The sequence below is a fragment of the Oratosquilla oratoria genome, chromosome 1 (assembly GCF_046742065.1).
Source record: "Oratosquilla oratoria isolate Oo_2021 chromosome 1, ASM4674206v1, whole genome shotgun sequence".
In the NCBI taxonomy this organism is placed as follows: domain Eukaryota; kingdom Metazoa; phylum Arthropoda; class Malacostraca; order Stomatopoda; family Squillidae; genus Oratosquilla; species Oratosquilla oratoria.
In genome coordinates this window covers 18862136-18877135 of record NC_134777.1, presented here as the reverse complement: position 1 = coordinate 18877135, position 15000 = coordinate 18862136, and the positions used below count along the sequence as shown (strand labels likewise).

The 15000-nt window shown below is 38.7% G+C and overlaps 1 protein-coding gene across 5 annotated transcripts in view; it reads left to right on the top strand.

The window, feature by feature from the left end:
• LOC143032313 (organic cation transporter protein-like) overlaps positions 1-15000 on the top strand; it is a 109476-nt gene that overhangs the window by 84719 nt on the left and 9757 nt on the right. For all 5 annotated transcript variants that reach the window (XM_076196854.1, XM_076196861.1, XM_076196870.1 and 2 more), the window contains 7 exons: positions 1-41; positions 5586-5844; positions 7148-7319; positions 7807-7933; positions 9338-9444; positions 10391-10614; positions 13371-13552. The exon at positions 1-41 is cut by the window's left edge and continues 64 nt beyond it. In XM_076196854.1, coding sequence (XP_076052969.1) covers positions 1-41; positions 5586-5844; positions 7148-7319; positions 7807-7933; positions 9338-9444; positions 10391-10614; positions 13371-13552 — 1112 coding nt within the window. The remainder of the gene's footprint in view (positions 42-5585; positions 5845-7147; positions 7320-7806; positions 7934-9337; positions 9445-10390; positions 10615-13370; positions 13553-15000) is intronic.

Sequence of the window (15000 nt, the reverse complement as noted above, 5' to 3'; positions counted from 1 at the left end):
CTTACAACTACTCCATCTTCTATCCAACCATTACATCAGAGGCAAGGAATTAAGGATAGATAAGTTTTTAATAGTTACGTTATCTAGAAAGGTTTTGAAAGTAGATCCTTCTACTCGTATGTCTGGTCCTTCATTAAAATGCTATAATTCCTTTTGATATGGATCAAAAGGTCTCCTGTCGGTATGCTCCGCCTTTCTAATCCTTTGTAATCTATTTCTTATGTTTTATTACAAAGGATTACAAAGGCGGAGCATGCCGACAGGAGACCTTTTGATCCATATCTAGGTCGGATGCGAAAAAAAAAAAATATTGATAATAAAATAATAAATAAAAACTATAATAATGTAAATAACAAATAAAATACATAAATAAATGCATATGTATAGTTAAATAATAAACAAACAGGTAAATAGTAAATAATAATAAATTGACATATAAATAATAATAAATGAAAATCAGACAGACAAATGATAACAAAACAAAACAAAAACAAATAATATATACACCAAAAGATTGGGTACGTCCACAAGAAAGCAAAAACACATTTAAAAGTGTCAAAGATTAAATTGAGTCTTATGAGGGAACTTCACGTCATGATGAAGCGAGCTTATTTTTGTCCAGTTGCCTGGATCACGCCAGTTGGTATATATCAAGGTTGAAGATAAACTAATTTTCTTCAAATCGAATGTAGTTGACTGCAAGCACCCAAGCATGCATAAGGATACATACAAATAGACACATACGCGCGCGTGCGCACACACACACACACACTTGCACGCCGTCGTCGCCGTCCGCCGTCGTCACCAAGAAGAAGGGGATTTACGACGAAAAACGAAACCTGGTTTGTACTGTAGGGGTGGGGAGTGATCGTGAGTGTCCGAAATTATATCTCTGCAGTGCTAGTCAATTGTAATATCATGGAATTAGCGAAAATGAAAGAAAACAACGACTCGAGAGACAGTCACGAAACAGAGCCATCTAGCGTCAGACGATCGAACCGCAATGTAAACACATCCACGTGCGACGAAGACGAGTTCACAGGATTTAACAAATATGAAAGTCGATTATTAAAGATAGAGAAAGGTATGAACAAAACTAGGACTCGGTGGGAGAATGAAATTATGGACTTAAGAAATTATATCATAGGATTAAGGGAATGCTTAGCACAGGCGAATCACGAAATCTCTGACCTAAGAAAAACCAACTTTGATCTCACAAACGAGATCAAAGAAATGAAAAGGGATATAAATGAGCTGAAGAATGATAATGAAAAGAAGAAAACTAATGAAAATAACAGCAGCGACAATTTAAAGATAGAGGTGAACAACAGATTACATGAGTTGTCACAAAAGATCGAAGAGAATCTAGGTGAAGAAAGTATTCAGAAAATTAAGAAGTGGAAGGAAAACATCGAAAACAAGGAAACTGCTTTTAAAGAAATAGTCAAGCAGCAAATGCAGGATAATGCAAAAGACACAATTATCCAAGTGATTAATGAAAAAGCAAACTGGGTCAGGGATACAGTAGATAGGAAAAAATGTATTGTGGTCTATGGACTAAAAGAAAACAGGGATTGGCGAGGTACATGAGAGAAAAAGAAGAAAAAGAGACAGCAGTAGAAATTCTAAATGAAATTCAGGGGGGGGGGAAGATATTCAAGCATAGACTTAGAAGAGACACACAGAATCGGTCGCTACTCTAAAGAAAGAAATCGACCTCTAAAGATAAAATTAAGGTAACAGATGGTAGTAGAAGACATCTTTGAAAAAGTAGGCAATTTGGCAAAGAGTGAAAAGTACAATAAGATATGGATAAAAAGAGAAATGAGTACTGAGGAATTAGAAAAAGAAAAGTCACTAAGAAAAGAAGCAAAGGAAAAAAACTTGTTGAGAACGGAGACAGAATGCAAAGAATTCCATTGGAGAGTAATCGACATGAGATTGAAACAGTGGCACATCAAAACGAAAAAACCAAGGACAGACAAGATAATGGAGAAGGAAGAAAATTAAAAGAGGCCTATACTAACATTGGCGGATTAATTTCAGGTCTGAACGAACAACAGCTGGCTCACCTCCCACTTTTCTCCATTTTCTTTAACCATCTCCAATCCCTGACCCACTACCCTTGCATTTACCTCTCGCACTACCCCATCCATGTATAAGTTGAACAGCCAGGGCGACATAACGCATCTTTAACGAAGTCCCACCTTTACCTCAAACCACTCACTCTTATATTATTTGTTTTTGTTTTGTTATCATTTGTCTGTTTGATTCTCATTTATCATTAGTTATATGCCAATTTATTATTATTCACTATTTACCTGTTTGTTTATTATTTAACTATACCTATGCATTTATTTATGTATTTTGTTATTTATATTATTATAGTTTTTATTTATTAATTCATTATTATTATGATTTTTTTCACATCCAACCTAGATATGGACCAAAAGGTCTCCTGTTGGCATGTTCCGCCTTTGTAATCCTTTGTAGAGACTAAACTAAGAGGAGAAATACCATTTATTGATATTGGACAAGGGCTATACAATTACTGGATAAGAAACAGGGACAAAAAGCAGGGAGGGGGAATCATGTTCTCGGCCAAGAAAGACCTAAACGTGACAAAAATTGCAGAGGGCAAAGGTAATGTTGAACTGATCATGATAAAAGTCGAAGGCAAGAATATGAAAAGTAGAAAGTTTGTGGTGACCTATGTGCCCCCAAGAACGAATGCTTGGAAAGAAAACGAACACACAAAAATGCTAGAAGATACAAGAAAATCACTAAATGAGATACTAATGGGTAAGGGTAATCTAGTAATTATGGGAGACTTCAATTGCAAAGAAATTTGTTGGGACAACATGACAGTACGAGGAGATGACGTGTGGGGCAATGTACTGCTAGACATGACCATGGAGTATACAATGACCCAGTGGGTCAGTGAAAACACAAGATACAGAAACAATGAAGAGCCATCAAAACTAGATTTAATATTTACAATGGAACCTGAAATAGTGGACAAAGTCCACTACAAGACACCAATTGGAAAGAGTGACCATGTACTCATCGAAACTGTACTAAAGGAAGAAATAGAGATGAAGAGGAGCGAAAAGCATAGGAAAGGAAGATTGATGTACAACAAAACAGACTTTGCAAAACTAAAGACGTTCTTCCAGAATGCAAACTGGGAAAAATTCTATATGGAAGAGACAACAGTGGAAGAGAAATGGAACATACTGTTGGATAATTACAATGAAGGGGTGAACAGGCATGTACCAAGACAAAAGCGAGAGAGAGAGTACATTAAATGTTGGTTCAACAAAAGATGCAGTGAGGCAAAAGACAGAAGTGACAAAGCTTGGAAAAGGTGGAGAAAAGACAAAAAACAAAGCAAATGGCAAATTTATATAAACTATAGAAATGAGTATGTTAATGTGAGAAGAGAGGAGAAAAGGAACCATGAGAAGGATATTATAGATAAATGCAAAGATCAGCCCAAATTATTCTACGGTATGTAAATGGTAAACTTAAAACCAAACAGGAACTAGTGAAACTACGCCAAGGAAATATAGAATACACAGAAGAATTAGAGATGGCCGAAATCATGAACAACCACTTTAAATCTGTCTTCACCAGAGAGAAAATACAAAATTGGGACGTAGATAATAACAAACATTCTCCCCACATGAGTGAATTTACAACATCACAAAAAGAAATATCAGAACATCAATCAAAATTGGACGTCAGAAAATTACATGGCCCGGATGGAATTGCAAATTGGATTCTAAAAGAATGCAAAGAAGAGCTAAAGGACAAAATACACATCATAATAAATAGCTCACTCAAGGAAGGAAAGATACCTAATGACTGGAAAAATGCTAACATTGTACCAATATATAAAGGAGGAAACAAGGAAGAACCCACCAACTATAGACCAGTATCACTAACAAGCACTATAGCCAAAATTTGTGAGAAAATCATCAAGAATAGATGGGTAAAACACCTGGAAGATAACAACATATTAAACCCAAGACAATTCGGGTTCAGACAAGGTAGATCATGCACCACAAACTTGATATGCTTCTACTCAAGACTAATAGACATAGTGCAAGAAAGAAACGGATGGGCTGATTGTGCGTTCCTAGACTTGCAAAAAGCATTTGACAAAGTACCACACAGAAAACTACTAAAAAAACTGGAACACATAGGAGGAATACGAGGGAACCAACTAAAATGGATGGAGGACTTCCTGACTGGAAGAAAGATGAGAGTAGTACTCAGAGAAAAATATTCAGATTGGAAAGAGGTGATCAGTGGAGTACCGCAAGGATCTGTACTGGCTCCAATAATGTTTGCTATCTATATGAATGATATGGACGAGGGCGTGAACTGTAACATGAGCTTCTTTGCTGATGACGCCAAACTGTTAAGGAAAGTAGAAACTGATAAGGACTGTGAAGCACTGCAAGAAGATCTGAATAGGGTATGGAACTGGAGTCAGAAATGGGAAGTGGATACTAAGAAGTGTAGCATAATGGAGTTTGGAAAAAACAAAAACAGAATATCAAGAAAATATACAATTGGAACCAAGGAAGTAAAGAAAGTAGGATCCGAAAAAGACTTGGGAGTTATTATCACAAACGACTTGTCCTATGATACACAGATTAACAAAATTGTCGGGGAGACTTACAACTTGCTAAGATCAATAAAAGTGGCTTTTGCTTACCTGGACGAAGACATGATAAAAAAAATATTGGTTACATTGATAAGGCCTAGACTAGAATATGCGGCGACATTGTGGTCCCCCAGTACCAAAAAGAACATAAAGAAAATAGAAAGAATCCAAAGAGCAGCTACAAAAATGGCACCTGCACTTGCAAACCTATCATACGAGGAGAGATTGGCTAAACTGGAGCTACCGACACTGGAGCAAAGAAGAGAGAGAGGAGACCTACTGACCATCTACAGAATCATGAAAGGCACAGAGATACTTGATAGAGAAGAATTACTAAACTGGGACCAGAGAAACACAAGAGGACATGGAAGGAAATTAAGAAAACATAGTTATAGAAGAGAACTGAAGAAAAACAGTTTTCCACATAGAGTTTTAGACACTTGGAACAAACTGGATAATGAAATAGTAAGCACAAAAACCATTCACGAGTTTAAAAGCAAACTAGACACTGAGAGATACAATGGCGGGACAACACGAGCATAGCTCCCCTTCCCGCAAAATACAACTAGGTAAATACAACTAGGTAAATACAAACACACACACACACACACACACACACACACACACACACACACACACACACACACACACACACACACACACACACACACACACACACACACACATAAACACACACACTTTCTTACATTTTTACCACTAATATGTTCTTTTTTAAGTTACTGGCGTAGGAGTAGAATTTCTCGTTTGTTTCAATTTCTCCCTGTCTTACCATTTCAAGTATCATGACATAATTGTCTAAGAATATCAATCTTAAGAACCCATTCGGCTCTTGCTGATTCAAGTTTTAGTGAAAACTCTAAACTATTGCAGTTTCTCTTCTCTCTAACAGCTCAACTGGGTTTGCGACGACAACTGGAAGCCTGTCTTCGCCCAGTCCCTCTTCTTCGTTGGGGCTGTGGTCGGCTCTGTGGGCTTCGGATGGATGGCCGACTACTTCGGGAGGCTTCCAGCTATCGTGGTGACCAACGTCATGGGAGGAGTGGCTGGGATCGCCTCTGCCTTCAGCAACTCCCTTACCACGTTCATCGCCCTCAGATTCATCGTTGGTCTGACATATGACTCGAACGTTATCATCATTTTCATCTTGGGTAAAAAAAAAAAATCTTCTATTTTTTCAAACTTGTTTAGGTCAAAAGAGACCTTTGGAAAAAAAAACTCTGGAATTTCAAGATAGCAAAATTTAGATTTATTTTGGTCTTATCACGAGAATACAAGATAGCGTTCTTGTAGGTGATAAGCATTATCATCAACAATGATACGGACTGATAAATATCATAACTGTAATTACAGCCATTGCAATTCTCATAACAGTTTTTCTCTTCATGGCTGTCAAAATAATGTTCTATTATTTTCTTAAAAGCGGTATCTTAGTCATTTCAGCCCGGTGATGTGATTTTCAGTTGTTATTTAGGCTAATACAATGAGATTTAAATCGGCTGAGTAATCTGCTCTACAGGTCTTGGCCACTCGAGACACATGCTGACTAAATTCGTCTGGCTCTAACCAGAACGAAATCCGTGAAGGTCGCCACTTCATTATCATCGCTAATATTTTAATTCTCTGTGGCTTCAGTGCAGTAACATGAATGGACAAGTCACTGACTGAAGTGACTAAGATTTGCGACTTCATACAGTTACAAAGGATTACAAAGGAGGAGTATGCCGAAAGAAGACCTTTTGGTCCAAATTAGGTCGGATGCAAAAAGAAATTGTATTAATTAATGACATATAAGTAGATGAATAAATAAACAAATGATTAAAAATTATAATAATATAAATATTAGTATATAAAAATAAATAAATAAGTAAATAAATAGGTAAAGTTAGATAATAAACAAACAGGCAAACAATAAATAATAAATGATAATCAAGAAAATAATAATAAACAAACAGACAAATACAAACATATAAATAAATGATATAAGATAAATGGCAGGCATTACAGCATCTTGCTTAGGTGTTTATCTAAACTGATATTAGATTAAAACAAAGCCGACATTACCGTTGTTGCTATAGATGTTGTATCAACATTGTGTGCATCTATGACACTACATAATCCGCATTACTGTTAGTTTGTCACGTGATCAGAGAAGATGCGTTCACATGGCCATCAGTAATTGCCACTTGTCCAAGCTTTCTTAGTTTTGTAGCATAAAAATGATAGATTCAAATGTTAACTGTATCATACGAATCGGACAGATTTATCATAGTAACTATAAATTGACCTCTTAATCTCTGGAGACAGTTAACTGTGATTGTATTAATAGAAATAAACAATAGTAAGCTACGACAGCATATGGAACGCATGACGTGAAACGAAATAAATAGAATATATGTTTTTTTTAATTCCGATTCTATGTTTGATTTTTGTTTTTTCATTAAACAACGGCAGTCTTGGAATATGTGTCGACGGAATATAGAACCATGGCAGCAAACATTCCAATCATGATCTTCTTGACGGCGACGATGTGTGCAATGCCGTGGATAGCCTACGGGCTTGCTGACTGGAAGACATTTACAATTGTAATTCATGCATCACAGCTCTTATCCTTTGCATATATATGGTGAGTCAAACACAAGTTATTCTATAAACTATTTATGAGACAAAACAAAGTAAACATAAGTGGAATGTTTACAAAAATATATTGGAATGTCAAGTATATATGCTCGGTCCAGAAAAGTATATGGTGCACAATTCCGTTGTGCCCGATTGTATGAAATCACTCCAGTTGTCTTTTAATTTTATGCACAAGTCGTTCTTGCCCAAACTAAAGATGTAGCCCGGACAGTTTCCCTGTTCGATGAAAGTTCTTTACTGTACATGGTCTTAAGAAAAGAAAAAATAACAATAATTATAATAACAAAAAATGCATAAGAGAAAATACAAACATGAGTTACTGTGCATAACCTACAGACCGTTGCGACTTGACATTACAGATCGACATGACGTCACTGGGCAACATAATGTCTTCAGGTGTCCATTTCTTTTCTTGACTTTCTCACGTCCGTAAGGCCACATAACTGAATCAAGCGTCATGTCTTTCCTTCCAGGTTGGTACCGGAGTCGGCCCGCTGGCTAATGACCCAAGGGAAAGTGGACCAGACCTTGTCCATTATCACAAAAGCAGCCAAGATGAATGGCAGAGAACTCGAACCTGGAGTTCTAGAAGAATTCAAAGTAAGTACGACTTTTCACAACAAGAACTATTAGGGAAACGACTAAATACTGCCAATAATGTGAATATTCCATGACATATCAGAGAACAAACCAGACTGAACGGGAATAACTATATTCGATAACGTTTTGAACAGAATTTTGTTCACAGAGAGTGTTCTCTTAGGTAGGAAACGACAGTTTACGAGCAAAACACGATTCATCTTGGAAAATATGCGCCTGGGGCTCTTGGAGTATTTAGGATTTGGGTTTCACCCCAGTTGGGTAGGTGTCCTTGGTCGTATATGCATACTTAAAAAATAGTTACAGCATTTTGTTTCGATGTTTATCCTATTTGATGTTAAGATTACAAAAAGTATTATATTCAAGCACCACGGCTTATTTCATTTATTAACGACGCGGTTGGCAGAATTTTTTCTACCTACATCTACATAAAATCTGCGTTCTGACAGCTTGACTTTTTTACTTATCGTTCCTTCTGTGACTGAAACTTTGATTTCCTCCCTCTCTTTCTTTATCTCCCTTCTCTCTCTCTCTCTCTGTCTCCCCATTCTCTCTTCTCCCCGCTCTCTTTTCCCCCTCCCTCTCCCCCTCTCTCCCTCCCTCACCCAGTCCTTCTATCCCCTTCTCTCCCTCTCCTTCGCTCCCCTCCTTCTTAATCATTTTTAACTGGCATTCAAATCTACCTTGCTTTCGAACAAATACTTTCACCACACATCCCTCCTCCAAGACATTTCCGAAATTTGAAATTACCACCCTTCGGAAACATTTCTTTCAGTTGTGTATGTTAAAGACAGATTGAACATTTTTAGAAGCTCTGCCATGGAATTCGAACCCTGACCTGTGCGTACATAATCATGAAGTCAAGTCGCTAGCGTCTTGACTTCGTGATTATGTACGCACAGGTCAGGGTTCGAATTCCATGGCAGAGCTTCTAAACATGTTCAATTTCTTTCAGTCTTGTAACACAGGAGCACATAAGAACTTAAGAATGGAGGAGACTGCAAGATGACCATAAGGTCTATACTATGCAGTTCTATGTCCCTTACCACCAGCCATCCCTATTCATGAAGCTATCTAATCTTTTCTTAAAACAACCGATAGTTTCAGCGCTCACTACATGGTTGTCATGTCTTTTCCATTCGTTAATCACTCTGTTGGTAAACCAGTTCTTGCCTATTTCCTTCTTAAACTTAAATTTGTCATTACTACGAGTCCTCCCCAGCTGTCTTAATATGATGATCTTACCTGCGTCATCTCTGTTAAAAACCTTGACCCACTTGAATACCTCCATTAGATCACCCTTCACTCTTCGTCTCTCCACAGAGCGTAAGTTAAGGTAACTAAGTCTATCTTCGTAAGATGAATTTCTAAGCCCTGGTAAACCGTGAAACCTTCCTTTTGCAGGAATATGCAAAATCGCAGAAGATTTCTGAAGACCAGAAGGTGACGTGGCTGGACCTCGTCAAGACGCCTGTCCTCCGAAAGCGCTTCTTCGCTCTCTGCGCCATGTGGTCAGTAAAGACTATGGAACTGAGTTCTTCCTGTGTTCCGTTCTTGGTCATTCTCTTTGACTGTAGGGTGTATGTGGTCTCTCTCTCTCTCTCTCTCTCGCGCGCGCGCGTGTGTGTGTGTGTGTGTGTGTGTGTGTGTGTGTGTGTGTGTGTGTGTGTGTGTGTGTGTGTGTGTGTGTGTGTGTGTGTGTGTGTGTGTGTGTGTGTGTGTGTGTGTGTGTGTGTGTGTGTGTGTGTGTGTGTGTGTGTGTGTGTGTGTGTGTGTGTGTGTGTGTGTGTGTGTGTGTGTATGTGTATGTGTGTGTGTGTGTGTGTGTGTGTGTGTGTGTGTGTGTGTGTGTGTGTGTGTGTGTGTGTGTGTGTGTGTGTGTGTGTGTGTGTGTGTGTGTGTGTGTGTGTGTGTGTGTGTGTGTGTGTGTGTGAGAGGTCATTGCGTTCTACGAGTGAAAGAGAGAGAAAGAGAGAGAGAGAGAGAGAGAGAAAGAAAGAGAGAGAGAGAGAGAGAGAGAGAGAGAGAGAGAGAGAGAGAGAGAGAGAGAGAGAAAGGTATTTTTGTGTGCTTGTGTGTGTGTGATTCACCAACATGGTCTTGGATCACGTGTTGGACTCTTGATCGACAGTTATTAACATTCAGGATGAGAGATAAGAGCTCATATATGGCCTGATATATGAGTAATGCTATGACCTTACACACACACGCGCACGCACAAAAACACACACACACACACACACACACACACACACACACACACACACACACACACACACACACACACACACACACACACACACACACACACACACACACACACACACAATTTCTTTCCCACAAGAGTTGGAAAGCCGACTTCCATGTAGTGATGCCGAAATCTTTAGCCCTGGACGGGACTCGAATCGCTGAATTAGCTGTATAGGTCTTCACTGATGATTTGGTTTCTTGTCACAGGTGTGGCATCATCATCGCCTACGACTCCCACATGCGCAACACAGAGAACCTTGGCACGGCAGACATAAACGTCTTCTACACGTTTACCATCGCAGGGGCTATCGAACTGCCCGCCGATCTCATCACCATTATCTTTGTGGAGAAAATAGGAAGGAGGCACACAACAGTCTGGACTCTCGTGCTGGCAGGAGTGGCCAGTATTGCCGTCGCAGCCTTCAACAAGAGTAAGATATAGTTAGTTTGTATATGACTGGCGCCGACAAGTCCATAAAAAAAATCACCATGTGAGGACGGAGCCCTTATTAGTACGACGTTTCGCTTGTTAGAGCTTTTATCGAGTACATGGTGAAGCTTTAATATACGAAACGTCGCACCAATAAAGAGCCTGTCCTCACAATGTATTTCTTCTCAAAGATATAGTGCTTTAACAGCTGTTGTTCCCTGAATGACACTGAACCCCAACTAGTGATGCAAAAGAAAACCTTTATTTTATCTATTTATTTATCTATTTACACTGCTAAAGTTGCACCTGTTCTTATACATTCAGCAACTTTGGCAGTGTAAAAAAAATCCGATAAAAAAAACATTTTTTTGCATCACTGACCCCAATACTAGTAATTTGATATTTGGAGATTCGCAAATCATAATATTGTAATCGAAGTCGTTTCTACTCAAACGAACACACAGCACTTGACGAGGAGCGGCCACTGTGAAGCGACCTTTATAGTCAGCGCAACGAGAAGTGACCGCTAAGGCGGGGTTAGGAGATTTCCCGGTGTTGCCACATCTCCACAGATAACACGGCCCGCACGGCTCACACAGAATGCAGTGTGAGGGGGGCGGAGCCAGAGAATAAATGTAGGGCAACGTCGCTCTCCCTTGCTCATATGCCATGTCTGACTCGAGGAAACGAAACCTTTGTATAGAAAACATTGCTTTGATTTTTACATCAGTGGTGGTGTGTGACAAAAAATTGGAATATAATTATATGTGGCAACATTATAAAAATATAAAATAAAATTATAGAATAAAATAAAATTATAAAATAATTATATGTGGCAACACAGGGGGACTCCCAGTGCTCCGCCCTAACGGCCATTTCTCAATGCAACGAGTATAGTCAAAGTTCGAAACAGCTAAATCTCCTCCCACTTAAATTAAATAACATCATTCCATCCAGGAGAACGCTGAACGGCATATGTGGAAAATGGTCTGTAAGTAGTAAATGACTTCTGATAATCTAAGTACAATACTGTGCATTGAATCGTAAATGTTCAGGACGTTTACATAACACAGAAGTTCCCATCCTACGTTCAGGATGTATAAGTAACACATAAGATTCCATTGTATTAATCCCATTGTATTACTGGCAAAAGAACACGACCAAACTAACATTAACGTTAACGTTAAAATCCTTAAACGTTTGATAGATGCTCACTTGTCTTTTATTGAGGTCTGCAACACTGTAACTCCCTGTTTAGATTACGATAGCCAACGCCAGGCGATTTTATTCACCTTATTAAATGGGGGCTCGGTCGATAGAGAAAATGTTCATATCGGGGGTCGGGGGAGAGGAGTCTGCCTCCCATAACTCACTAATATCAAGAATTGTCTTTACCACGAGTGTCTGTACATTTCGACACAGTACTAAGAAAGTAATCAACCCCTTAATATACGACAATACAGTCTTGTGAAGAAAGAAGAGGAATGCCAAGAGATGTCGCAAAAGATAGTCCTCTTTTCCTTGTGTCATAAGGTTCAGTCTCGTATAACACATAACGCTGGCTTGGGGAATTGCTTTATCCTTGATAAACGTTGTTGAGCATTGCTTCTCTGAGTCGCTTCGACGCCGACCCACAACTTGTAATGAAAAGACACAGTTCTGACCCCTTAAAGTTTATGTGAAAGCCAGTAACTTCCCCCTACATACCTACATATATACATACTTAAATACATACGTACATACATGCATACATACATACATACATACATACATACATACATACATACATACATACATACATACATGCATACATACATACATACATGCGCACATGTATACATACACGCATATATACAAGTTGATATGAAAGCCAGTGACTTCCCCCTACATACATACATATATACATACACACACACACACACACACATATATATATATATATATATATATATATATATATACATGTATACATACATTCACACATATATACATACATACATACATACACACACACATACATACATACATAATGCATACATACACACATGTATACAAGTTGATATGAAAGCCAGTGACTTCCCCCTACATACATACATATATACATACATACATACATACATATATATATATATATATATATATATATATACACTGTATATATATATATGTATATATATGAATATACATACATACATACATACATACATACATACATACATACATACATACATACATACGTACATACGCACATACGTACGTATATACATACGTACATAGAAACTAGGTTAGACTCAACATCTTCAACTGCCTATAATGAAGTCCCCTAGGAAAGCAACCTATTTGGAGTCATGGCAAGACGGGGGAGATGGGTGAAACCCAAGACTATAAATACAAACACGAAAACACAAGCAATTGAAACATAAGTCTGCGACCATTCTGACCGGTCGATAGTAAAGTCGCTATTATTACAGTCGCTGTTATAATGCGGTCGCCATTAGGACAGTCGCCGTTTTGAAAGTCGCTCACCTGATTACGTCGCCCTTATGAAGTCGCTATTATGACTGTCGCTGTTTTGACAGTCGCTATCCGGCCCGGATCCCACTATAAGTAGACCATTGTTAAAAACGCATAACTAACCTTGTGTGTATTAATATAGACAACTAACATAGTCGAGTTTTTTATCCAGTCTTTCATGTAGGACCAAACAGCATGATGTTCTTGATGACTAATTGTTGTTGTATTTCTTTTGTGCTACAGATGACTTTCTGGCCATACTTCTAGTGGCCATGATAGGCAGGTTCCTCATCACAATGTCCATCAACGTGGGGACACAGTACATTGTGGAGGTCCTTCCTACAGTGGCCCGTGGCCAAGGCTCTGGCGCCATCCACACTTTGGGCCATTTGGCGGGTTTCTCGTCACCTTATATCGTATATCTGGTAAGTGTGTTTTTTCATACTGCACCGGCATTAGATATCAGGGGATCTGAATACAGGCAACGTGTATAAACTTTTATTTGTGTGACATGGTTTGATTAGTTACATACATTCGCACGTGGTAAAATGTACACACAAAAACGAATATACATCCACACACGCGCACCACAAAACGTAGAGAAAAAAGAGAATAAATTTATAAATATGTATAATTACGTGCATATATATATATATATATATATATGTATATATATATATATATATATATATATATATATTGCTATAGTTGGGCAGCAGATCCTCTTTAAGGCAAATGTCATTAAAATTTGCAGCAGCTTCTGCGTTCACGAGTTTTTTGCTGACATTCTCGACTTTTCTAATGCTGGCGCGCTGAGTCGTGCTAAGTTCTTTAATTACCTGACCAAATAGCATTGGAGGTATAAGTAAAGAATTCGGAATTATCTTCTCTAATTTTATGCAGAGCTTTCGCCTAACTGTTAGGCGTGCTGATCCGGTTGACCAATCAGGAGGCAGGAACGCTAAGCTCCGCCCCCAGGCCTAGCGGCTGATCCGTAAGGTGACCTCGATGTCTTTTGATGTGGGAATAATAAATGGATCCGGAGTCTGTCTGTTCATCGTGGGTTTTTTATCTTTTATGTATAAGGCTTCTAGGATATGAAGGCGTGTGTGGTTTGTTTCTGTCTGTAAAATAGTGATGCCCTCCTCCAAATTCTTTCTTATATATATATATATATATATATATATATATATATATATATATATATATATATATATATATATACATTCTAATCCAGTAAAGTTACCAAGTCAATCCTTTCTCTCGTTTGTGAGTTTCAGAGGGGGGTAACCTTGACATGATCATACATAAAACATGTGTGGCCCAGGCAACGATCAAATTTAGCCCTGAAATCTAATTATAACCAAGATTAGGAACACTGTGATTGTTGCTGATGATTCACCTACTTGTAATTTTACTCTGTGGTCCCATCGTGGCTCTTGTTATATGATGTGTGTATGTGATTCACCATGGTCTTTGGATAACTTGTTGGACTCGTGATCGACAGTTATTAACCTACAGGAAGAGAGCTCAGAGCTCATATATGACCGATCTATGGGTGATACTGTGACCTTACACGTACACACACACCCAGCTCCCCGCCCACGAGAGTTAGAGTAACAACCTGCAGCGCAGCGATAATGAAAATATTCCAGTCCTGGGCGGGATTCGAACCCAGACTTCCGTAGTGGCAGCTGGGAACTCTACCAACTGTGTGTGTGTGTGTGTGTGTGTGTGTGTGTGTGTGTGTGTGTGTGTGTGTGTGTGTGTGTGTGTGTGTGTGTGTGTGTGTGTGTGTGTGTGTGTGTGTGTGTGTGTGTGTGTGTGTGTGTGTGTGTGTGTGTGTTTGTGTGTGTGTGTGTGTGTGTGTGTG